We start from the raw sequence: 26201 nt of genomic DNA, 5'->3' as shown, positions 1-26201 counted from the left end.
TTACTGACAGCTGCAGAGGCCTCCGTCCACCGGCGTTTCGTCTGCAGAAGATTAAGATAAACTGGTACAGGCATTTAGCAGCTCAAAGCAAGGCCTTGTTTTTTATTTTTTTTCGGTTGACTGCCTCAATCTTCATTATACTTACCTAAATCCGCAGTCACCTGACATTCCACGGCTCCTCCTCTGGAAGTAGAGACCTTTGATCCGCTGTTGCAGTGCCTGCCGTTGCACTATCCTGTCGCCGCCCCTTTTTGTGACGCACGGCCACTTTATTATTTTTATTATTCATTCTCTCTCATGTGTGTCACTTTCAACTTTTCTGTGCGTTTTTTTTTCACTGGATGAAGGGGTGCGAGTCCCTCGGGCTTACCCTGACATCTGGGGGGGGGGGGGGGGGGGGGGGAAGGATGTGTGGGCCTTCTGGTTTCCTTCCCTCCCTGTCTCTAAGGGGTCTCTCTTCCGGAGATCTCTCCTGACCTAGTATTCAGGGGACGGCCTCACCTTTCCAAGAATGGCGTTCTGCCAGGCCTTTTGGCCAGGCAGACCATGTTGAACCTATGTCCCCGTCAGGAGCCTTCTTGTGCCCGGGGGGGGGGGACAAAAAGCACACTCTTAGGTGTACTTTTTTGTGTGCGTTCACATGCACGTTTTTTGTACACTTACGGGTTTTTCGTTATAGGATTTTTGCACCTCCGTGAATCTTAAAAAAAAAAAAAAAGTGTGTGTTCAGGTGTTTAAATCACCAGCCAGCAAAGGAAAAGGACCCGCCCACTCTGCAGGAGTGTCATGTGACCAGCATAATTAGGCAAGTATTTGGAACATAGCTTTTTTTTTTTTTTTTTGGCTGGAATGCGCATGTGGAGTGTTTGTGGAAGGAATGCTTTCCTGGCCATAATTCACTCTTACCCTTGGTTCACACCCATGCGTTTTTTTTTTGCGTGTGCATTTTGCAGAAACGCACTGCAGTCCATTTAACATGGTTTACTATGGATCTAGTTCACATCTGTGTTTTGAGCCAGTGCTTTTTTTTGGAAAGGGTCAGGGTCGTTCCATCTCCCCCCCCCCTGCAGCAGATTGCGTTTTGCGTGTAATAGACCTCAATGGACCCACACCAAAAACACAAGTGATGCATTTTTGAAGCGTTTTTTTTTTGCTATACGATTAAAGGACTTTTCAAAAACTGGCTGTAGGTTTTTATTTACTTGGATCGTTTTCTTTTGGTGAATGGGTATACTCATTCACATAAGAGGGGGGGGGGGGGGTGGTGGGATCTGGGGGACCCCTTATTAAAGGGGGGGGGGGGGGTGGTGGGATCTGGGGGACCCCTTATTAAAGGGGGCTTCCAGATTGCAATAAGTTCCCCCTTCTGCACCCCCACAACCACCGGGCCAGGGTTGTGGGGGAAGAGCCCTTTTCTCCATCAACATGGGGACAACGTGTTTTGACCTGATATGGTTCGGGGGGGTGGTGTTATTCACTGGCCCCCCCTTTCCTGGCCCACATGCGCAGATAAGAGTCTGGTATGGATATGGGGGGACCCCGCGCCATTTTTTTTTATGCCGGCCATTCTTTTGTTTACATTCAGCTGTCAGTGGGGAATCCTGCTGACAGCTGATGAGTCATCGGTTGTTAAGGACGCGGCAGCCGCGCCTGCTCCTTAACAACCGGCTATCCACAGTTTGTTAAGGAGCCTTTCCCATTAGAAAAACAAAAACGCATGAAAAACGGGTGTTCAAAAATGCATTAACTGCATAGATGTGAACCTAGCCTTAAGCTTGGCCCGGGCCCCTTCTTTCCTCCCTATTGAGCATTTAATCCAATAGGCAGCCTCACGCATCTTGAGTGGCAGGAGGGGAGGGGCTAAGCTCAGAATTTACAGGAAAAGTCAATACTTTAGCTGAAGGTTTTTTTTTTTTTTTTTTTTTTTACCCCTTAAATACCAGGACATTTATAAATGTTTCTTAGTAGTTTGGCAGGCTGAAGTCTTATATTTTGCCTTCCCTGGTTCCCTCCTTCCCCCCCCCTCATCAACAAGATAACGTTTGATAACCTTTCCATTTCCATTACACACCTTAATTTTAGGCGCAGTGATCACTGGGACTCTGTGCTTCTCTATGCAATGCAGGCAGATCATGGCTGGTGATAGGGGGGTTGGCAGGGTGCTGTACACACCCTTCCTGAGAACATCACAACACCCTGCGCCTCCTCTCAAGAGCCCTCATCCCTGATGCAAGCAGTGGGCTGACCTCACCCAATACCTGACCACAGCCAAAAGGCATTCAATGCCCTGCTCTTCTTACTGCAAGGCCCGCCGTACACAAAGTGGTAAAAAAACCCAAAAAAAACCAAAACACACGATGTATCGGCAGACGCCGTTACTGTCTTGCGTTTGGAAAGCGGCGTGCTCATTAAGCCGGAGAGGCGGCCGCTTAAAAAAAATCCTCCAGCCGGGATTGAAAGATAGACGGCCTCTCCGCGATAGACGCCCGCCGCACTTGACAACAATGAAATTATTCCGCTCTGAAATAAACAAGCCGTGAAGTCATAAAAAAAAAAAAAGGCAGACGCACATTTACATAATAATAACCGCTTTGTGTTTCTCCATCGCCGTATTTACAAAGAGCCAAAGTGCTCCTGACAGGGAGAACTAATAATTGCTTTTGCTGCCGTATTGCGCATGCTTCTCGCTCGCTGGATTTTAAGATGGAGTAATGCGCAATCTCTGAAGTCGCTGGAGGACATGAGAGATACCGGGGGATGGGAAGGGGGGAGTCATGCTGGAGAAAAGCCATAAAGCACTTTTTGGTAAAGGAGACCTGTAACTTCTGAAATATGTTGTTAATTGACGGGGTCACCAATGGGGGAAGGGCCCATCAAGTCAGAGTGGGGGAGACCTTCCAATCACTCCTATTCCTGACTGGGCTTCTTGGAATCGGCCGGCTCGCCAACAACAAGGTGGTGGCCCTGCAGGACTGCCCATTAGGATGTAGAGATTCCACTCTACTGCAATGCCGGGGCAGGGTCCCTTCAGGTTAGCAAGGGTGCCCATCCAATCACTCCCCTTGGCTGGGCTTCTTGGAACCGGCCGGCTCGCCAACAACAAGGCAGTGCCACTGCCAAGACTGCCCAATAGGATGTAGAGATTCCACTCTACTCCAATACCGGGCCCGGGTCTTATCAGGTTAGCAGGGGGGTCCTTCCAATCAATCCCCTACTCTTGGCTAGGCTTCCTGGAGTTGGCCGGCTCGCCAACAACAAGGTGGTATCGCTGTTAGGACTGCCCATTACGACGTAGCATCTATATTCCACTCCAATACCAGGCTTGGGCCCCAACAGGTCAGCAGCCAACAAGGCTGTAGCCATTTGGACTACCCATTAGGACTTAGAGATTGTACTCCACTCCATACAGGGCTTGGGCCCCATCAGGTCAGCAGGGGGACACTTCCTATTTCTCCCCTATTCTTGGCTGGGCTTCTTGGAATTGGCCACCTCCCCAACAGCAAGGAGGTGCCACTGCCAGGACGTACACATAGTACTCCCGAAACCAAGCCTGGGTCTCATGGGTTAGCAGGGGGCGCTTTCAATCACTCGCTTATTCTTGGCTAGGCTTATCGGAGTTGGCTGGCTCGCTAACGAGGCAGTGGCCATTAGGACTACCCATTAGGATGTAGAGACTGCACTCCACTCCAATACGGGGCTTGGGCCCCATCAGGTCAGCAGGGGGACACTTCTTATTGCTCCCCTATTCTTGGCTGGGCCTCTTGGAATTGGCCGCCTCTCCAACAGCAAGGAGGTGCCAATGCCAGGACATACACATAGTACTCCCAATACCAAGGCTGGGTCTCATGGGTTAGCAGGGGGGCGCTTTCAATCGCTCACTTATTCTTGGCTAGGCTTATCGGAGTTGGCCGGCTCGCCAACAAGGCAGTGGCCATTAGGACTACCCATTAGGACTTAGAGACTGTACTCCACTCCAATACGGGGCTTGGGCCCCCTCAGGTCAGCAGGGGAACACTTCTTATTGCTTCCCTATTCTTGGCTGGGCCTCTTGGAAATGGCCGCCTCTCCAACAGCAAGGAGGTCCAATGCCAGGATTGCCCTTTAGGACGTAGAGACAGTACCCTGCTCCAATGCCGGTCCCGGGTCCCATCAGGTTAGCAAGGGTGCCCATCCAATCACTCCCCTTGGCTTCTTTGAACCGGCTAGCTCGCCAACAACAAGGCAGTGCCATAGTACTCCCAATACCAAGCCTGGGTCTCATGGGTTAGCGGGGGGGGGGGGCTTTCAGTCGCTCGCTTATTCTTGGCTAGGCTTATCGGAGTTGACCGGCTCGCCAACAAGACAGTGGCCATTAGGACTGCCCACTAGGATGTAGAGACTGTACTCCAATACTGAGCCCAGGCCCTATCAGGTTAGTAGGGGGGTCCTTCCAATCAATCCTCTATTCTTGGCTGAGCTTCTTGGAATTGGCCACCTCCCCAACAGGAAGGAGGCGCCAATGCCAGGACATACACATAGTACTCCCAATACCAAGCTTGGGTCTCATGGGTTAGCAGGGGGGCACTTCCAATCGCTCGCTTATTCTTGGCTGGCAGCTCTCTGCCAAGTACAGCATGGCTACCTGTCAAGTTCAAGCAAGGTGGGAGAGTCATCAGTGCACAATGGCAGATGAGATGGCGGCGTACCGAGTGGCTCAGGTAAGGCAGGCGGTGTGAGCGGAGGACTACCTGGAATGCAGAATAAGGAGCAGCAGGTGCCCGACCAGTTGTGTATGAGCTTCTTGGAGCCAGCCACCTTGCCAATAAACAAGGTGGTACCACTGCCAGGACTGCCCATGGGGAGGTACAAACTGTACTCCGATCACCGGGCCTGGGTCCTATCGGGTCGACGGGGGGGGGGGGGGGGGGGGGGTGCTTGACTGTCTTGACTGTCCAGGACAGCCAGTGAGGAAGAGCAGCAGGGCACCATCCTAGGTGTGTATGGCCTTCTAGGAGCTGGACGCTTTGCCGACAACATCGATGAGGTGATGCTACTGCTAGGGGGTACAGACCGTCAGACTGTACCCCCATGCTGTCTCTGGGTCTGCAATATAGCCACCTGTCAAATTTGAGTGGTGGTGTCACCACTGCAGGCTGGCACAAGGGATGGTGGGGTGTAGAGTTAGGTGGGCGGTGACAGCAGGGGATTCTCCAGGATGCAGGCAGTCTGCATCCAGGAACCGATCAATTGCATGTGATTGATACTGTACCCAAATGATTGCATGCGGGTGGCTGTGATTAGCTGCGGGAGCCGGCAGCCTCCCATTGCTTTCTATGGGGTTGCCTCTCACAGCGAATCGCAGGCTCTTGTCTGTAATCAGAGTGCGGGTGCATTTCCAAATCTGAACGCACTCTTACTGTAAGAGTCTTACACATAGACCACAAATGGTATAAAAGGGATAAAAGTCCACTTGCTGGAGTCCCCTTGGTGCCCCGACTCCGGTAATCTGACCACGTCTGGGTTAGACAACAGATATGAATGAATAGGACTGCGTACCTTCCAGTGAGTGCATACTCTTCTCCTTGGCCGTCTCATACACGCTTGAAAACTCATCTCCGAGGTTCGGGTCAGCGCCGGCTTGCAGTAAGGACTTGACGATGCTGTGTGGACAGAACAGGACAGTGAGACACAAAAACCTTTCTGTATCCTATAAACCAATAGTCTTCAAACTGTGGCCCTTTGCTTGCTTTTATCTGCCCCTTGGGGCACTATTCCTCCTACGGATACCAATGATGGGGCACTATTCCTTCCACTGACAGCAATGATGAGACGCTATTCCTTCTACTGATACCAAATTATGGGACACTATTCCTCCCACTGACACCAATGATGGGACACTATTCCACCCACTGAAACCAATGATGGGACACTATTCCACCCACTGATACCAATGATGGGACACTATTCCACCCACTGAAACCAATGATGGGACACTATTCCTCCCACTGAAACCAATGATGGGACACTATTCCGCTCCACTGATACCAATGATGGGACACTATTCCGCTCCACTGATACCAATGATGGGACACTATTCCGCTCCACTGATACCAATGATGGGACACTATTCCGCTCCACTGATACCAATGATGGGACACTATTCCGCTCCACTGATACCAATGATGGGACACTATTCCGCTCCACTGATACCAATGATGGGACACTATTCCGCTCCACTGATACCAATGATGGGACACTATTTCACCCACTGATACCAATGATGGGGCACTATTCCTCCCACTGAAACCAATGATGGGACACTATTCCACCCACTGATACCAATGATGAGGTACTATTACTCCCACTGAAACCAATGATGGGACACGATTCCTCTCACTGACACCAATGATGGGGCACTATTGCTTCTATTCACACCAACTCCCAGACCCCTCTTAAGTCTGAAGGACAGTACATTGGCCTTTTGATTAGAAAGTTTGGAGACCCCAGATATAAACTTCAATAAATTTTTTTCTCTCTGATATTTCACTTCAAATGACAAATAAAAGAATATTCTGCCGGACCGACTCCCGGACAGTACAGGTCAGATCCCGATTCACTGCCAGGCAGTCATCCCGGAATGAAATTGGGGGGGGGGGGGACAATGAGATGGTTAGCGGGTGTCAGAGCTCCGGGACGGAAGGTTATTGATCCCTTTCCCGCTATTATCCATTCATGGCAGACGGGACACAATGAGCTGCACAGGAGCCGCAACACCTCGCCGGCAGCTGTGGTCACTCAACCGAGATTCCTGCCGCACAGGGAGGCCATAGCATGACCGCTGGCCTCAGGCGATGCCCACCTCTGATTAACCCTACAGGGGGGGGGGGGCGGGATGAAGGTCTGCTATTAACCCCTTCCTGGCTGGTGACACCGCTGTACATTGGTCGGGTCAGGTAAATTTACAGCGTTGGGGTGCAAGCTGGACACGTAAGAGTGCGGAGGAATCAGCTTTCCTTTCACCCAATAGAAGGTATAGATGTCACTTATGGCCTATACAGTTGTGCTCATAAATTTACATACCCTGGCAGAATTTATGATTTCTTGGCCATTTTCCAGAGAATATGAATGATAACACAAAAACTTTTCTTTCACTTATGGTTAGTGTTTGTCTGAAGCCATTATCAATCAGCTGTGTTTACTCTTTTTAAATCATAATCGCAACAGAAACTACCCAAATGACCCTGATCAAAAGTTTACATACCCTGGTGATTTTGGCCTGATAACATGCACACAAGTTGACACAAAGGGGTTTGAATGGCTATTAAAAGGTAACCATCCTCACCTGTGATCTGTTTGCTTGTAATTAGTGTGTGTGTATAAAAGGTCAATGAGTTTCTGGACTCCTGACAGACCCTTGCATCTTTCATCCAGTGCTGCACTGACGTTTCTGGATTCTGAGTCATGGGGGAAAGCAAAAGAATTGTCAAAGAATCTGCGGGAAAAGATAGTTGAACTGTAAAAATCAGGAAAATGATATAAAAAGATATCCAAGGAATGGAGAATGCCAATCAGCCGTGTTCAATCTCTAATCAATCTCTAATCAAGAAGTAGAAAATGAGGGGTTCTGTTGAAACCAAACCACGGTCAGGTAGACCAACTAAAATTTCAGCCACAACCGCCAGGAAAAAATTGTTCGGGATGCAAAGAAAAACCCACAAATAACTTCAGGTGAAATATAGGACTCTCTGAAAACATGTGGTGTGGCTGTTTCAAGAAGCACAATAAGGAGGCACTTGAAGAAAGATGGGCTGCAAGGTCGAGTCGCCAGAAGAAAGCCATTACTATGCAAATGCTGCAAAGTATGCCACTTACAATACGCCAAACAGCACAGAGACAAGCCTCAAACCTTCCGGCACAAAGTCATTTGGAGTGATGAGACCAAAATTTAGCTTTTTGGCCACAACCATAAACACTACATTTGGAGAGGAGTCAACAAGGCCTATGATGAAAGATACACCATTCCTACTGTGAAACACGGAGGTGGATCGCTGATGTTTTGGGGGATGTGTGAGCTACAAAGGAACAGGAAATTTGGTCAAAATTGATGGCAAGATGAATGCAGTATGTTATCAAAAAATACTGGAGGACCATTTGCATTCATCAGCCAGGAAGCTGTGCATGGGACGTACTTGGACATTCCAACATGACAATGATCCAAAACACAAGGCCAAGTCGACCTGTCATTGGCTACAGCAGAAAAAAGTGAAAGTTCTGGATTGGTCAACTCAGTCTCCTGACCTCAATATCATTGAGCAACTCTGGGGAGATCTCAAACGTGCCGTTCATGGAAGACAGCCCAAGAATACACAGGAACTGGAAGCTTTTCCCCAAGAGGAATGGGCAGCTTTACCACCTGAGAAGATAAAGAGCCTCATCTACAAATACTACAAAACACTACAAGCTGTCATTGATGTTAAAGGGGGCAATACACAGTATTAAAGAGGAGTTCCACCCAGGGAGGCCGTCAAAAAAAAAAAAAAAATTTAAAGTCAGCAGCTACAAATACTGCAGCTGCTGACTTTTAATTGGACACTTACCTGTCCAGGGTCCAGCGATGCGGGGGATCGAAGCCCCGCTCGTCCCCCCCCCTCCGCTCGTCGGCGCCGGCATTTCAACTGTGGGCGCCGGGCTGTGGCTTCACAGCCTGGCACCCACTGCGCATGCGCGAGCGGTGCCGCGCGCCGTGATTGGCCACTCAATCACCTGGGACCTGTAATGGGTCCCAGATGATTGACAGGAGGGAGGGAGCAGAGCGGAGCCCTTCCTGTGCCTGGGGGGAAGTGATGTCACCAGCCCAGGCAAAGGAACAGGCAGACTACGAGGGACCACCTAGCAACAGGCATTTAGAGGTAAGTGAAAAAAAAAAAAAAAAAAATATCCAAATGTTTTTTTGTTTTTTTTTTTTAGAATTTTTCCAGGTATTTTTGTTTTTTGGGTGGAACCCCACTTTAAGAACTGGGGTATGTAAACTTTTGATCAGGGTCAATTTGGGTAGTTTCTGTTGTCATTATGATTTAAAAAGAGTAAACACAGTTGATTGATAATAAATGGCTTCAGCCAAACACCAACCATGAGTGAAAGAAATGTCTTTGTGTTATCATTCATAGTCTCTGAAAAATGGCCAAGAAATCATAAATTCTGCCAGGGTATGTAAACTTATGAGCACAACTGTACCTGAATATACTGCAGATTACCAGTCCAGGAGGCTGCATTGGTTTTCTTTTACACCCCCCCCCCCCCCCTTTTTCCTCACCTGGTGATCCTGACAGTAACACTTCCTGTCCTAGGGTGACTAAGGAGGGGAAACATTTGTCACCCCAGCACAGGACTACAAAACACCTCCTCCTCTTCATAAGAGCAAAGTGTACTGTAGTCCTGTCCTAGGGTGACAACACTCACTGTGACTAAGGAGGGGAAACATCACCCCAGGACAGGACTACAAAACACCTCCCCTCCTCTTCATAACAAAGAGGGAAGTGTGCTGTAGTCCTGTCCTAGGGTGACAATGCTCCCTCAGTGTACTGTATGTTTGGATCAGCAAAGTGGACAACCTAGGACAGGACTACAGAGCACCTCCTCCCCTCCACTGAGTTATAAAAACCAGACAGCGGTCCTGTCACAGACCTAGCCAGAACAGAGGCTGTTGGAGAGGACTGTATGCAAGCCTGTTACCTTTTGATTATGGGCCCTGGATTTTCAATGGATTCATTCTGTTGGGACACATCCTGTGAGGAGATGCTGGTGTCATCAACCTGTGTTTATGTTAATTGAATGAGCTAATGACATTGTCCTCTATACAATGTAGGAGACGGGACGACTGCTATTGTGTTGATATAACGGTGTGAAACTCTGTGCCCACAAGTCTGGGCGAAAGGTCATGTCTCAGTCACCTAGGCTGTATAAAGGATTAGATAATTAGCTCATGTTAATTAGGTTACATTTGTATTGTTAGAGTAATCTTCTCCTGTGTATATAAGACTGTATTCTGGTTCTAAATTAAGTCAGTTCTTGGTAGCAACAAGCAAGTGTTGCCTTGTTTGTGCTCAGAGAGGTTGGGATATCTGATATCTGTATACAGACTGGGAGGAAGTGGTATATGACGGAAGCACTCAAGCGGAGTGTGGGACGTTCCGTGACATTGGTGGCAAGCAGCGGGAAAGCTTCCTGAAGTCTGGGACATCCAAACCTCCAACTGGATCCAAGGTCCAGATAGCAGGAGAGGAGAGGTACAGATACCAGCCACCATGGATGAGGAATTCAGAAGGAGGTTGCGAGAGATGCAGATACAGCACAGAGGACCAGTATCGGAGCAGGTCCTGCTGGGATGGTGTGATTCTATTCGCTGCAAACTCTGGAAGGAAGCGCTAGCCCGTGAGCAGCGACACCAGGGAAAAGTTCTCCCCTCCATCGAGGAAAGGTACTGGTCGCAGTACGGACTGCGGGTGCGGTTTTTGGGAGAAAAACCACACAAGAAGCAGACAGCTGAATTAAGCAGGCTGGTCTGGGCAGAGATAAAGCTGGATGAGAGCTACAGAGCCCTCCGGTGGCATGTATCCCAAGCATGTCCCTGGATAGCGGATGACAGCCCAACAGAAGGCTTAAGCTACGGCGGCCTGGGATTGTTGTTTGTGAAGCTGACAGGGGACCCTAACTTTGGGAGTGATTTGGAGCGGCGGGTGGACGAAATCATGGATTTCAGAGAAGGGCTACTGAACATTTCGGAAGTGCACTGGGCACAGGAAGATTTGGAGTTTCTGGCCGTTCAGGAATGGGAGCTAGAGATCGCCTACAGACGGCTGCTAGACATTGCTCAGTGCCAGGGCTGGGCTCCCTTTGCCTGGGACTATCAGGAAATACCAGCTGACAACCCTGAAATCCTGGCTGAAGAGTCGGCAATGTGGCAGAGCAATAGTGTGCTTTGCCAACCTGCCACCACAGCTATGGAGGCGGAGGTCTTATGGCGGATGCAGCAAGTGCTGACTGACCTTGATGATCCTGTTTCTGCATGGGATGATCTTGGATGGAGGAATGTGCCTGTCCAGCAGCATGCCAGAGAATCTGCAGTGGAAAATCTGGAGATTGCCATCCCCAAAGCTGAAGTGCTGACAACAGGGCAGAGCTCTGCTAACCTCTGCCCAGCACTGATAACATCTTCTGGGTTCCATGGACAGGAGATGGTGAACCTCCATCCCCAGACACCAGTTGCAGAGACAGGGGATTTGATAGACTTTTCTGCTGAGGAAGAACCATCGGGTGAGCCCCCAGCAGAAGAGTTGGGATTAGGGCCAAACTTCATTGCGCTCTGCTCAGCACTGATGGCATCTTCTGAGTTCCACGGACAGGAGATGGTGAACCTCTATCCACAGACACCAGTTATAGAGGTAGGGGATTTAATAGACTTTTCTGCTGAGGAAGAACAACCTGATGAGCCTCCAGCAGAAGAGCTGCTATTGGGGCCAAACTTCACTGTGCTCTGCCCAGCACCAACAGCAGTATCTGTGGAGTTACAGGGAACTTCCCCAGTTGAAGCACCGGCAACCGGGCAGAGTGCTACCAACCTCTGGCCATCACCTGCAACAACTACAGAGTTCCAGGGAGGTGGGGCAGTCGGCCTCCCTCCCCAACAGGTAGCCAGAGCAGATGGTGTGGGGTTTCCAGCAGAAGGGCTGGCAACAGGGCCGAGGACTGCTGGACTCTGCCCTCAACTAACAGAGGATGGATTTCCTGTGAAGGTGGATGGGACTTCAGTCTCCACCTGTATACCCCAGGGATGCTGGGCAGTGGGCCCAGATCCCCAACAGCATGACAGAGTGAGCCCAGACACCCTGTCTTCTCTCCAGCGGCAGAAAGGATTCCAGGGAGAAGAGCCAGTCCAGGCCTCTCCCCAGCAGCAGATATGTTCTCTGAGAGAGGCAGAGGATGGCTGGGTGAGTAATACTCTGTTTGGAATAATTTGTTTGGGGTACTGTGTGGGTACAGGCAGTAGAGGACTGGAACTATGGACTAACTTCGGAGTCAACCCGTCTGGGGTCTCCTCCTGTGTTAGTCTCCTGCCGAAAGGGGAGAAATGTCACAGACCTAGCCGGGACAGAGGCTGTTGGAGAGGACTGTATGCAAGCCTGTTGCCTTTTGATTATGGGCCCTGGATTTTCAATGGATTCATTCTGTTGGGACACATCCTGTGAGGAGATGCTGGTGTCATCAACCTGTGTTTATGTTAATTGAATGAGCTAATGACATTGTCCTCTATACAATGTAGGAGACGGGACGACTGCTATTGTGTTGATATAACTGTGTGAAGCTCGGTGACCACAAGTCTGGGCGAAAGGTCATGTCTCAGTCACCTAGGCTGTATAAAGGATTAGATAATTAGCTCATGTTAATTAGGTTACGTTTGTATTGTTAGAGTAATCTTCTCCTGTGTATATAAGACTGTATTCTGGTTCTGAATAAAGTTAGTTCTTGGTAGCAACAAGCAAGTGTCGCCTTGTTTTGTGCTCAGAGAGATTGGGATATCTGTATACAGACTGGGAGGAAGTGGTATATGACGGAAGCACTCAAGCGGAGTGTGGGACGTTCCGGACAGGTCCTAACCCCTCAACACTCAAGTGAGCCTTTACCCTCCTTCACAAAAACTGCCTCACAAACGTCCCCTGGAGAGGCTACATCACCGGGGGGGATATCGCAGAATGCTGTACGGTGCATGCTTGAGACGAGGTTAGTGGGCCGGCAGAGGAAAAGGAAGAAGCCAGCCACTGACTGCTAGCTTTATTAGTGTTAAAGGGGGCGGGCCAGGGACAGTAGCGGGCTAAATGATGCTGGGCGTCCTCCAGCCAGGAAATGAGGCGGAGCTCGATCTGACTTCGTGGAGTTTGCAGCGTGCAGTGGAATTGGAGTAACTCATTTCAGCCCAGGAGAGGAACCAGTGGAACTGTGGAAGACTGAACAGCCGCTCCACCAGCGAGCCCAGGAAAAGGACTGTTTGCTCAGCTGGTCACACCAGATAGTCTCTGATCACCTCTATGATCTAGGAGGACCAGAGCAACGTCATGACTTCACTTCCAGTCTAGGACAAAAAGTTAAAAAAATTTTTTTTTTTTTTTTTTTTAATCTTTTGCTTTCAAAAAGGTAGGAGGAGGGATTTGGGGTCTTCTCTAGACCTCCAGATCTCTCTATAAAAAGGAGGACCTGTCATCTCTTATTTCTATTACAAGGGATGTTTACATTTCCTTGTAAAAGGAATAAAAGCGATAAAAAAAAAAAATAAATAAATAAAAAAAGGGATAGTGTAAAAATATAAAAATAAAAAGTAAGATAAATAAGGAGGAAAAAAAAAAAGGGACAGTGTAAAAATAAAAAATTAAAGCCCCCCCCCCATCCCTCTGTGCTCGTGCTCAGAAGCGAACATATACATAAAACCCTTTTACGCGCTTTACAGCCGACGCCCGGGCGCTGGCAGTGTGAAAGGGCTCTAAGTTTAAACTGTGTTCGCACCACACACGTGAGGCATCGCCGCAAACGTCAGAGTGAGAGCAAAAATTCTAGCCCCAGGCCTCCTCTGTAACTCTAAACTGGTAACTTGTAATATAAGTTTAAGGCGTCGCCTATGGAGATTTTTAAGTAGCGTAGTCTGTTGCCATTCCACGAGCGCGCGCCATTTCAAACTGGGACATGTTCGGTATCTATTTACTTGGTGTAACATCATCTTTTATATTTTACCCAAAAAACTGGGTTATGGATTGTGCTTTTTTTTTTGGTTTTTTTTGCATTAAAAGTCATTAAAGTGTATTTTTCCCAGGGTGGATAAAAATCAATGGATTTAAAAAAAAATAAAAAATAATAATAATAAATAAAATAAAAAATCAAAGAATAAATAAATAGATTTTTTTGATTTTTATCAAAATGCTTTTGGAGTAAAAATCTATCTAAAAGATAGTTTTGTATTTAAGATAAATTAATAATTTAGTTCATTCAGCATGCAATGGAGCTTAGTTATGTAGCATGGGGCTGCATATTCTGCAATATTTACATTTTTGGTAAACTCATTCAATTAATCCAAGCTCTGCAAGCTGAGATAACAGGCACTGCACTGATGCATTCACACAATGTCACAGTAACCGTGAGATAAACCAAAGTTCCGGAATATTCCTTCATCCCATCGTTTTGCAAATCTATGTGCACTACAAACTGTATGATTGAATCGGTTCTGATATATCACTGTTTTACTAACGGGACAGCTTATTATTCTAAATAAGAAACCTTCATTTTGTTTGCAAATATTAAACCAGCAAGAATGAGTCCTTACTTTTAAAGAGCACCTGTCATTTCAGATCCATCATGGCAGCGCCTGTTAGCGGGCGTCCAATCACCTGCTGCCGCCACGTCCCTCACCTTGTTGTGTCACTGTCCCATTAAAGTGAATGTGACTGTCGACAGCGGGTCAGAGGAGGAGCCGCTGCGGGACAGAGATGACAGTTGCTCTTTAAAAATTATGATATAAATCGAGTTGATTTAAATTAAATCCACCCTGATTTTTCCCAAAAATATTGCATTTAAAAAACGACGATCGCCATTTTATTCTCTAGGGTCTCTGCTAAATATAATATATATATATATATATATATATATATATATATATATATATATATATATATATATATATATATATATATATATACATATACACACACACACATATATACACACACACACACACACACACACACACACATTTTTTTATTATTTGGGGGGGTTCTAATAAAAAAAAATACTACCCAAGTGAAAATTCTCCATTGTTACCGTTGCAAATTGCCCCAACAGTTTCAGATCAATCACTACAAACTGCCCCCTCCTCTATAAAATAATGAAAACGAGGAACGCGCTGGAGATCCTCCATCCTTCTTCAATAAGCGCGTTTAGCATTTTCTAAGCGACGTCAGAAAAGGAAGTAACAGGATTTGTATAGATCTTTCTATTCATCTCCTCGGGCGGAATCTTCACACCTTGGTGCTCCTGTGACGGTATTGACTCATCCTGGCCAAGGGGAAAGGGAGGGGGACGTGGAAAGAGGTGACACTTGCGTGGAGGTCGTCTCTCTCTTCGCCACGGTCCTTTTCTCCTTCGCTCCGCTCCGGTGACCAACCGGCCAAAGTCAACAAGCTTCACGGTCCAGGCGATTGGGCCCATTGTCCTCCCCTCTCAGCCGCTGGACACAGTATCAGGAACATGAAAGTTAAACAAACATGGGGCTGTAGAAAGCCTCTTAAGGAGACGACCTTGAAGGGGGGACTCGGCAGCATTGAGTTTGTCACAACGCCTTGTCAAACCCTTGTGCCACACACGAACTTGGCGCATGGGGGGGGGGGGGGGTACAAGGCCGTGCCTGCCTGAAGAGCGGATATCCCACCTTTTGTCTGCCAGTGGCCTTAATCCTGTGTTGTCCCAAGTCATTTGGCTCCTTTTTGTCACTTATGAACTTACGACTCGAAAGAAAACATCAAAAGTCACCGGTGCTTTGCTGAGAAATTGGATTTCTTTCAGAACAAACGGATTGAGTTTGGTCAGGAGGGACGGCAAACACTTCCAGGGGGAGCACTTGTTAGCTTTGGCAGAAGGGATGGCTGATCACCCTGGGAACCTCAAATCTTTTTAAAGGGGAACTCCTCCAAGCACAGCTAGTAACCGAACCCCAATAATGGCTTTACAAAAATAATAAACACATACAAAAAATAAAATAAAATAACAAAAACTCTTAAAATGTATGGTGCACCCAACCTCTTGTTTTACCATACAGGCACCATACATGCAAATATTCAGACTTTATATAACAAAGAAAATACTGGATTCACCGATCATAGCCTGCTTTCTCTCTAAACGCCCCTTTGGAACATTTGTCGCAAAAATTCCACCCACAGCACCGCCGGCATGGAGTATGTATAGGCCTAGTCCCACTAGCCAATGTATTGGTAGGTTAAAGAGATTGTCACTTTGTCCATTCAAGGCTTTACAGCCCACCCCCGACGCACCTTGCCTGCGCTCTGCCAACTCGATGTGAGCACCGATTGATGGGGCGTCCCATAGTTCAGGACTGGCGAGTAGCCACTAGGCCAGTGGCGGTCAACTTTTTGATATGGGGGCCCAAAAGTGTGGCTCCTGACATCACCAAAGGGCTGCACATTCAGGGAATTTTCTGTGTCAGACAGCAGACACACTACAGGATTTAGCCAGAGACTGTGGCCCTCATAGAGGAAGAGGTGGCCAGAGGCTGTGGCCCTCATAGAGGAAGAGGCGGCCAGAGGCTGTGGCCCTCATAGAGGAGGAGGCGGCCAGAGGCTGTGGCCCTCATAGAGGAGGAGGCGGCCAGAGGCTGTGGCCCTCGTAGAGGAAGAGGCGGCCAGAGACTGTGGCCCTCGTAGAGGAAGAGGCGGCCAGAGACTGTGGCCCTCATAGAGGAAGAGGCGGCCAGAGGCTGTGGCCCTCGTAGAGGAAGAGGCGGCCAGAGCCTGTGGCCCTCATAGAGGAAGAGGCGGCCAGAGACTGTGGCCTTCATAGAGGAAGAGGCGGCCAGAGACTGTGGCCCTCATAGAGGAAGAGGCGGCCAGAGACTGTGGCCCTCATAGAGGAAGAGGCGGCCAGAGACTGTGGCCCTTATAGAGGAAGAGGCGGCCAGAGACTGTGGCCCTCATAGAGGAAGAGGCGGCCAGAGACTGTGGCCCTCATAGAGGAAGAGGCGGCCAGAGACTGTGGCCCTCATAGAGGAAGAGGCGGCCAGAGACTGTGGCCCTCATAGAGGAAGAGGCGGCCAGAGACTGTGGCCTTCATAGAGGAAGAGGCGGCCAGAGACTGTGGCCCTCATAGAGGAGGAGGTGGCCAGAGACTGTGGACCTCACACAGGAGATGGGCAGAGACTGTTGACATGCTACAGGAGTTGTTGGAGATTGGGGACATTCTACAGGGGACAGTCAGCCTGGAGATATATTAAATGAGACTGCTAGAAATCACTGCTATAACAGAGCAATAGGGCCTTGGGGACCATACGAAAAGTACCAAAGGGCCATGCAAAACGTGGTGAGCTCCTTTGGTGGGAAGGACTGATACGATTGGTTCTCAGCAATCTTTAAAGTACTGTATATTATGTTTGCAATATAAAAATACAGGAATGGATAAAAGAACATCAAAGCTGAACCTTGAAGTCATGAATTATAGGGTCACTAATGTCATGTACTAGGGTCCATATCCAATGAGAGAGACAGGAAACTAGAGTGTACCCGACACTGTGTGGAGATCCAGGGGTCACACAGAGGCACTCAGGTTACAGTGAAGTCACAGGATGCTTTTATAAAATCGTCATAAAAAACGATCAACAAATGCTGTTATTGCATGCTGTTAATACTCAGTCACTATAAACATTCTTATTTTGTATTCTGCAAACATCCCGGTTGATCCTGCTTCACTCTATCACCCCCCTTCTGTTCATGTCCCCAATGCAGTTAGGGATTTTGCCGCTGTAGTGGCAGCTCTGAACATGCTTGGCTTTCTGTGAGTTTCTATGCTGAGCATTTCCTCCCCATCACATCTGAGCAGCCCATGTGACTATAGAGTCACACATGAGGGCGTATACACAGGAGCCACAAGGGGTCACTGGAGGCACAGGAGGCACACGGGGGTCACTGGAGGCACAGGAGGCACACGGGGGGTCACTGGAGACACAGGAGCCACACGGGGGGTCACTGGAGACACAGGAGCCACACGGGGGGTCACTGGAGACACAGGAGCCACACGGGGGGTCACTGGAGACACAGGAGCCACACGGGGGGTCACTGGAGACACAGGAGCCACACGGGGGGTCACTGGAGACACAGGAGCCACACGGGGGGTCACTGGAGACACAGGAGCCACACGGGGGGTCACTGGAGACACAGGAGCCACACGGGGGGTCACTGGAGACACAGGAGCCACACGGGGGGTCACTGGAGACACAGGAGCCACACGGGGGGGTCACTGGAGACACAGGAGCCACACGGGGGGGTCACTGGAGACACAGGAGCCACACGGGGGGTCACTGGAGACACAGGAGCCACACGGGGGGTCACTGGAGACACAGGAGCCACACGGGGGGTCACTGGAGACACAGGAGCCACACGGGGGGTCACTGGAGACACAGGAGCCACACGGGGGGGTCACTGGAGACACAGGAGCCACACGGGGGGGTCACTGGAGACACAGGAGCCACACGGGGGGTCACTGGAGACACAGGAGCCACACGGGGGGTCACTGGAGACACAGGAGCCACACGGGGGGTCACTGGAGACACAGGAGCCACACGGGGGGTCACTGGAGCCACAGGAGCCACACGGGGGTCACTGGAGGCACAGGAGCCACACGGGGGTCACTGGAGGCACAGGAGCCACACGGGGGTCACTGGAGGCACAGGAGCCACACGGGGGTCACTGGAGAAGCTGCAGCAGGGAGCTCAGCTATGGTACACCATAAACGCTCAAAAGACAAGCAATGCATCGCCTGACCCTTTAAACATGTACCAATCAGGAGAATGGTCTTCTGATTAGCTGCAATGTCAGTGCTCAGGGTGAAAAATGGAAGTGCCGGCAGCCTCTCTGGTCGGTAGAGCTGGCACTGGATCACAGAAACGATTAGTATGACAGATGACATCTACACATACCATGGACTGCCAAGAAGGAAAGCAAATGGATCCTTTACCAAGCCTGAACTTTCATTGGAGGTCTTCATGACCCAACTGAAACCTCAACGAATGCCGCGTACACACGTACGGACATTCCGACAACAAAATCCTGGATTTTTTTCCGAAAGATGTCGGCTCAAACTTGTCTTGCATACACACGGTCACACAAATGTTGCCGGAAATTCCGAACGTCAAGAACGTGGTGACGTACAAGACGTAGGACGAGCCGAGAAAAATGAAGTTCAATAGCCAGTGCGGCTCTTCTGCATGATTCCGAGCACGCGTGGAATTTTGTGCATCGGAATTGTCTACACACGATCGGAATTTACGACAACGGATTTTGTTGTCAGAAAATTTGAGATCCAGCTCTCCAGTTTTTGTTGTTGGAAATTCTGACAGAAAATGTCCGATGGAGCCTACACACGGTCGGAATTTCCGACAACCAGCTTACATGGAACATTTGTTGTCGGAAATTCCGACCGTGTGTACGGGGCATTAGACTTACAGTATTAAAAGGCCAGCAAACTCCTTAATAAAATCAATAATGTCTAAAAGAATAGAAGGTAGAAGAGTGAGTAGACAGCCAAGAGCCAGATGGACTAAGAATGTGGCCAAAGCTATCAAATTGGTGAAACCTGGATATGGGATGATCTGGAGATGGTCAGATTTTTGGGCTACTAGGTGTCGACTCCAGCTCATCAAATGTCTGATCCAAAGTAACCCAGAAGCCCTCATGGTGCAAAATACTAACCTTGCTCCAAAGTGGAACTTAAGTCAGCCCTCGGTGCCCTATGAAGGAGGTGCCCATTCTACACTGGGAGTGCATACACAGTCACACCAGGTTCAGAAACAGAATTTTGACCAAGCCCATCTACCCGCACCTTGTGGTGTTGTCCTACAATTTGGTCTTAATGCCATTTGCCCTGTTCAAGACTTTGCTTCACTGTACCAACCTGTGGCCCTTTGGCACTTTTTGTGAGCCCCCCAAGGTCCCTGCAGACAGTAAACTATGTTTCCCTATAGCCCTGTTATAGCAATGAATTCTAGCACTTTCACATAATATGTCTGCAGTCTCTGACCATCTCCCGTAGGATGTCTGCAGTCTCTGACCATCTCCCGTAGGATGTCTGCAGTCTCTGACCATCTCCCGTAGGATGTCTGCAGTCTCTGACCATCTCCCGTAGGATGTCTGCAGTCTCTGACCATCTCCCATAGGATGTCTGCAGTCTCTGACCATCTCCCGTAGGATGTCTGCAGTCTCTGACCATCTCCCGTAGGATGTCTGCAGTCTCTGACCATCTCCCGTAGGATGTCTGCAGTCTCTGACCATCTCCCGTAGGATGTCTGCAGTCTCTGACCATCTCCCGTAGGATGTCTGCAGTCTCTGACCATCTCCCGTAGGATGTCTGCAGTCTCTGACCATCTCCCGTAAGATGTCTGCAGTCTCTGACCATCTCCCGTAAGATGTCTGCAGTCTCTGACCATCTCCCGTAGGATGTCTGCAGTCTCTGATCATCTCCCGTAGGATGTCTGCAGTCTCTGATCATCTCCCGTAGGATGTCTGCAGTCTCTGATCATCTCCCGTAGGATGTCTGCAGTCTCTGATCATCTCCCGTAGGATGTCTGCAGTCTCTGATCATCTCCCGTAGGATGTCTGCAGTCTCTGATCATCTCCCGTAGGATGTCTGCAGTCTCTGATCATCTCCCGTAGGATGTCTGCAGTCTCTGATCATCTCCCGTAGGATGTCTGCAGTCTCTGATCATCTCCCGTAGGATGTCTGCAGTCTCTGATCATCTCCCGTAGGATGTCTGCAGTCTCTGATCATCTCCCGTAGGATGTCTGCAGTCTCTGATCATCTCCCGTAGGATGTCTGCAGTCTCTGATCATCTCCTGTAGGACGTCCGCAGTCTCTGATCATCTGCTGTAGAACGTATGTAGTCTCTGGCCATCTCCTGTATGGTCTATGGCTATATTCTGTCATGTCTCTGAATTCACTGAACTTTACGTGTGGCCTCTTGGCAATGTTGGGGGCCACGTTTAAGGCTCCTATATCAAAAAAGTTGACCACTACTGCTTAACTTCCTTTTTACAAAGGAATTACTTGTTGATAGACAAGATAGGCGTTGGTGGAGAGAAGGACCCCAGGATAGGCGAATGTCAGGATAACGGCCCATATTTTAGAGGCAGCTCTCTATCCACCAGGAGGGGGGGGGGGGGGGGGGGTTCAGAGTAGTCTGGGGGCACTAACAGAATGAAAGTGTCAGAGGACCCCAGAATGGGTCCAGTAGAAGTTTATTTCTCACAGTAAAATGCCAACATGTTTCGGGGCTCCACACTCCCTGTTCATCAGGGACTGGAATGCTCACAAAGATCCTGGACAATGTAATATAAAGCAGATGGTGAATTGGTCATTTGGGTTACCAGAGTGACAGCCAGTTACACAGGTGGTCAGTATGTCATAAGGCCAAGCTCAACCAAAAAATTAAAAGACACTTTGCATCCTACGAACCTTAGACATGCAGATAATTCAGCGGAAGGCAAAAAAAAAAAAATTTTATAAAAGCTTCCATCATGATGGGCTAGCACTCCAGTGGCACCCTCAAGGCAATTGTGAGGGCCATGAATCGGGGTCATCAGATGGTGAAGTCCATACTTCCTCCGGAGGATTCCTGGTCAAGAGTAGACAATCCTCAGTCTCCAAAGCTTCCTCTACGGGAGTGGTTCTCAACCTCAGTCCTCAAGTACCCCCCCCAAGCGGGCCATGTTTTGGGACTTTCCCTTAGATAAAAAAAAGCTCTTATCAATACCATGTCCCTGAATTGATTGTGAAAAGTCAAGGAAAAAACCTGAAAACGTGCCCCGTTGGGAGTACTTGAGGACTGAGGTTGAGAACCACTGCTTTACGGCACACAAGAGATCCATATCCCAAAGCACAAAATCTCTGCATTAGGGGACTACATTTCCCATGATGCATCCCATCCCTACATCCCACTCCCATTGGCTTGCTGAACATCACATGGTCTCTGGCAACCATTGTGGTTGGTTCTCATCGTTAGAGACTGGAAAGAGTTTATTATTTTTACATGAAGTCCGGCTACGCCAGAGCAGAGCAAGCACACAGAGGGTGGGTGTGGGGGGGGGGGGGGTCGTTGGGTTGTCCGGGGCGGCTCTTGGCTGCCCTTTAGGCTCCATTCACACGGTGTACGACTCCTCCAAAGTCAACCTTCAAGAAAACTTTGTGGTGGAAACTTTTTTGGTGCAACCTTCAGGCAACTTTGTGGTAAAACTTAGATGAGACTTGCTGTCCCTCTGCAAAGTCGGACCCACTGTTGCACGTTAACATTCTGGTCCGGCTTTCATGCAACTTTCGAAGGTTAATATTGAAGTCTGTGGCCCTCAAATATATATATATATATATATATATATATATATATATATATATATATATATATATATATATATATATATATATATATATATATATATATATATATATATATATATATATATATATATATATAAAATTTATATTAATATTATATTGTTATTTATAAAAAACAAAAACATTTTATACACTGTATATAAAATTTTACGTGTTGGGGGGGGGGGGGACTTATAGTAGTTTGGCTTATGCTTTATTTATTTTGGTCGGGTATTAAAAAAAAAAAAATAATAATATAAATATATAATTTTTTTTTTTTTATACCCCGACCAAAATAAAGAAAGCATAAGCCAAACTACTATAAGTCCCCCCCCCCCAACACGTAAAATTATATACAGTGTATACATTAAATGTATTTATTTATTTTTTTTTAACCACTTAAGGACCGGGCCTATTTTTCAGACTCGGTGTTTACAAATTAAAATCTTTTTTTTTTTTTTTTTTTTTGCTAGAAAATGACTTAGAACCTCCAAACATTATATATTTTTTTCAGACAACCCTAGAGAATAAAATGGCGATCGTTGCAATACTTTCTGTCACACCGTATTTGCGCAGCGGTCTTACAGGCGCACTTTTTTTTTTTTTTTTTTATAAATTACAACGTTTTTGAATGAAAAAAAAAGACAACAGTAAAAGTTAGCCCAATTTTTTTTTATATTGTGAAAGATGATGTTACGCTAAGTAAATTGATACCCAACATGTCACGCGTCAAAATTTGCGCCCGCTCGTGGAATAATGACAAATCTCCAATGGCGACGTTTAAAAATTTCTACAGGTTACCGATTTTGAGTTACAGAGGAGGTCTAGGGCTAGAATTGTTGCTCTCGCTCGAACAATCGTGGCAAAACCTCACATGTGTGGCTTGAACACCGTTTTCATATGCAGGTGCTGCTCACGTATGCGTTCACTTCTGCGTGCAAAAATCAGCGGGACGGGGGAGCTTTATTATTTTTTTTGTTCATATTGATTTTACTTTTTATTTTTACACTGTCCTTTAAAAAAAAAAATGCTTTTTGGGTCACTTTCTATTACAAGGAATGTATAAACATCCCTTGTAATAGAAAAAAGCATGACAGGTCCTCTTAAATATGAGATGTGGGGTCAAAGACCTCACATCTCATATTTACACTAAAATGCAATAAAAAAAAAATCATCTGAAAAAAAAAACCTCCTTTAAGAGCAATGCTATAAAAGCTGAGTGGGAGCCATCTTTCCCTCACTCGGCATCCAGGCTCAGAGGAGAGCGGACGCGATCGTCTTCGCCAATACCGGCGCCTCCAGTAAGCGGCGGAGACGACCAGAGCGTGGCAGAGCGAGCCCGCCCCTGATAAAAGTGATCTTGCGGCGGATCCGCTGCAGAGACCACTTTTATCTGAAAGCGGACCGCCCGCTGAAGAAGAGGATATACCGGGGCTATGGCAGCTAGCCGCTCCCAAAACAACGATAAACCTCTTCAAAGTACTGATGTAAAACGACGGCGGGCGGTCCTGCAAGTGGTCAGTTGTCGTTTTTCGTTAGTGGGGACGGAGAACTGTCTTTGATATCTCGATCTCTTTCCTTGGAGCCACAGATAACGCATAAGTGCAGCGTGTGTGGGGGGGCGTTAAAGCCCGCCCTTTTCCTGCCACTCATAGGTGTTAAAACGCGGGCAGCAGCAGGTTAAGTGCGGTCAAAAACAGGTCAAGGCCCCGCCTCTGATCCACATATGAATGAGATACAATGTAACAATACATTGTTTGTTACTCAATGACACTTGTAGGACTATCTGTAAGTGTCATTTTATACCAGGAGCTGCTGCACTTTGTCAGCGTAATACAAAGCAATGACCGGCTGTCATTTTGACAGCTGGCAATAGCGGCAGCAAAAAAAAAATAAATAAATAAAAAGAAGAGGAGAGGAGAGTTGGACATAACAGATATGTCCTAAGAAAAAAAAAAAAAACTTCAAGTTATTAGGACGTATCTCTTATGTTTAAAACCTTTAAAGTAGAACTATAGGCAAAACTTTTTTTCTTCATTTTGGATAGAGTAAGGGAAGGTTATAACCCCTGTCAGATTTTTTTTTTTTTTCCCCTCCCCCCACCATCTGTGCCCTATTGCGGAGATTTCCCTTCACTTCCTGTCCCATAGCCAAAACAGGAAGTGAGAGGAAATCCTTGTAAATGAAAAAGGAACCCCTTGGGGGACCCCCCCCCCAGGTCTCCAGAACTAGTGTCAGCGTTGGAAGATTTCCCCTCTTTTACTTTTCTGGGGACAACCCAAAATGTGGGATTTCCCTTCACTTTCAATGATAATGGTAACAGGACAAATAGAGGGAGGGGGGGGCACAAACAGCAATAAAACCTGACAGAGGGTCTAATCCCTCTCCACTCCATCCAAAACTAAAAAAAAAAAAGAAGTTTTGCCTTTAGTTATACTTTAAGGAAATAATGGAATGTATGACGGAGCTTCATGGGCCGCTCAGTCGTCTCACCATGGCCGTCATTACTGGTCCTCGTACCTCTGATTTCTTGACATCGCCGCCACCATGAGGGGGGTCCAGCCCAGCTTGTGCCGAGTGTTGGGGTCCACCTTTTCCCGCAGTAACCTGAAAAACGAGAAGCTTCTGATTAGAACCAATCAGCTAGAAAAGATACACGGGGGGGGGGGGGGGGGGGTCATCTTCTTTACAAACCACAGAGAGAGGAGAGACAACGGGCCCGTCGCCTCTCACCCCATATGTATCACCCCCTGGTGGGGCGTAATGGTAGAGCAGACAGGCAAGGTTTGCCCACTCAATGCCAAAACCCAACCTAATGGGAACGTTGTGCTGTGGTTGGTACCCGTCTCTGCCCCCCATGATGGGTCTGTATAGACCTACAGGAAAGGGGGGACGTCATCTATGCACTGTGGGAGGCTGGAGACCCTCAGGGGGCCTGAGGCACTGTAGGAGGTTTGGAGGTAGGGGGCACTGCAGGAAGTTGGGGACTCTGAGGGGGCCTTAGGCATTGTAGGGGGGTTCAGGGGGGCACTGTGGGACGTTGGGGGCTCTCAGGGGGCCTGAGGCATTGTAGGAGGTTCGGCGGGGGGGGGTACTGTGGGAGGTTCGGGGGGCACTGTAGAAAGTTGGGAATCCTCAGGGGATCTGAGGCACTGTAAGAAGTTGGGGATTCTCAGGGGGCCTGAGGCATTGTAGGAGGTTCAGGGGGGGCACTGTAAGAAGTTGGGGATTCTCAGGGGGCCTGAGGCATTGTAGGAGGTTCAGGGGGGGATGTAGGAAGTTGGGGACTCTCAGGGGGCCCGAGGCATTGTAGGAGGTTCGGGGTGGGGGGCACTGTGGGAGGTTCAGGGGGGGATGTAGGAAGTTGGGGACTCTCAGGGGGCCCGAGGCATTGTAGGAGGTTCAGGGGGGGCACTGTAAGAAGTTGGGGATTCTCAGGGGGCCTGAGGCATTGTAGGAGGTTCAGGGGGGGCAGTGTTGGAGCACAGAGGTAACAAGAATGAGCTGGAGGCTCAGCAGCAGGCTGGGGGGGCACTATAGGAGGTGTAGGAGATTGGGGGATCTGCAGCTCGCTGGAGACTCATATCCCCCCCTCGGTCATGTGACGGACTGTATAAAATGGATTAATCTACAAGATCTCCCTGTGATGTCATGGAGTCACCCCCCCCCCCCAGGAATAGAAAGTTGAAGGGGCCTCTACCACTCTGTGTCCCGGGGAATGTGGATGAAGGGCACTGCAGTGCCCCCCGGTGGAGATCTGCTGATGTACACAGAGAAGAGATGATCTCCGCTCACCTGTCCACTTCCTGGAAGTTGCTGGTCCGCGCCGCCTCCAACAGCTGCTCACCTGGGGACAGAAATCTCAGTTACACCTCCAGAAAGCCAGGCGGGGGGGGGGCTCCCTATACTGCCGCTACTGACCTGAAAATGCTTGGTGCCCGGCTGCTATGCTGATCCTGCGGGGTTCTGTCATTTCTGACTCCCCCAGAACCAAAAGTTCCTCCTTCACTGGCTGCTCATCTACTGAACCCAGAGACATT

General features: G+C 48.4%; 1 protein-coding gene across 1 annotated transcript in view; it reads right to left on the bottom strand.

Moving 5' to 3' along the window:
• CLPB (ClpB family mitochondrial disaggregase) overlaps positions 1-26201 on the bottom strand; it is a gene marked incomplete in the record, with an annotated part of 104880 nt that overhangs the window by 77972 nt on the left and 707 nt on the right. The window contains 3 exon segments of the mRNA XM_073612636.1: positions 5536-5639; positions 24682-24768; positions 25957-26008. Of these exon segments, the coding sequence (XP_073468737.1) occupies positions 5536-5639; positions 24682-24768; positions 25957-26008 (243 nt within the window).

The sequence above is a fragment of the Aquarana catesbeiana genome, linkage group LG02, assembly GCF_042186555.1.
Source record: "Aquarana catesbeiana isolate 2022-GZ linkage group LG02, ASM4218655v1, whole genome shotgun sequence".
In the NCBI taxonomy this organism is placed as follows: domain Eukaryota; kingdom Metazoa; phylum Chordata; class Amphibia; order Anura; family Ranidae; genus Aquarana; species Aquarana catesbeiana.
This window is presented reverse-complemented; position numbering and strand designations above follow the sequence as displayed.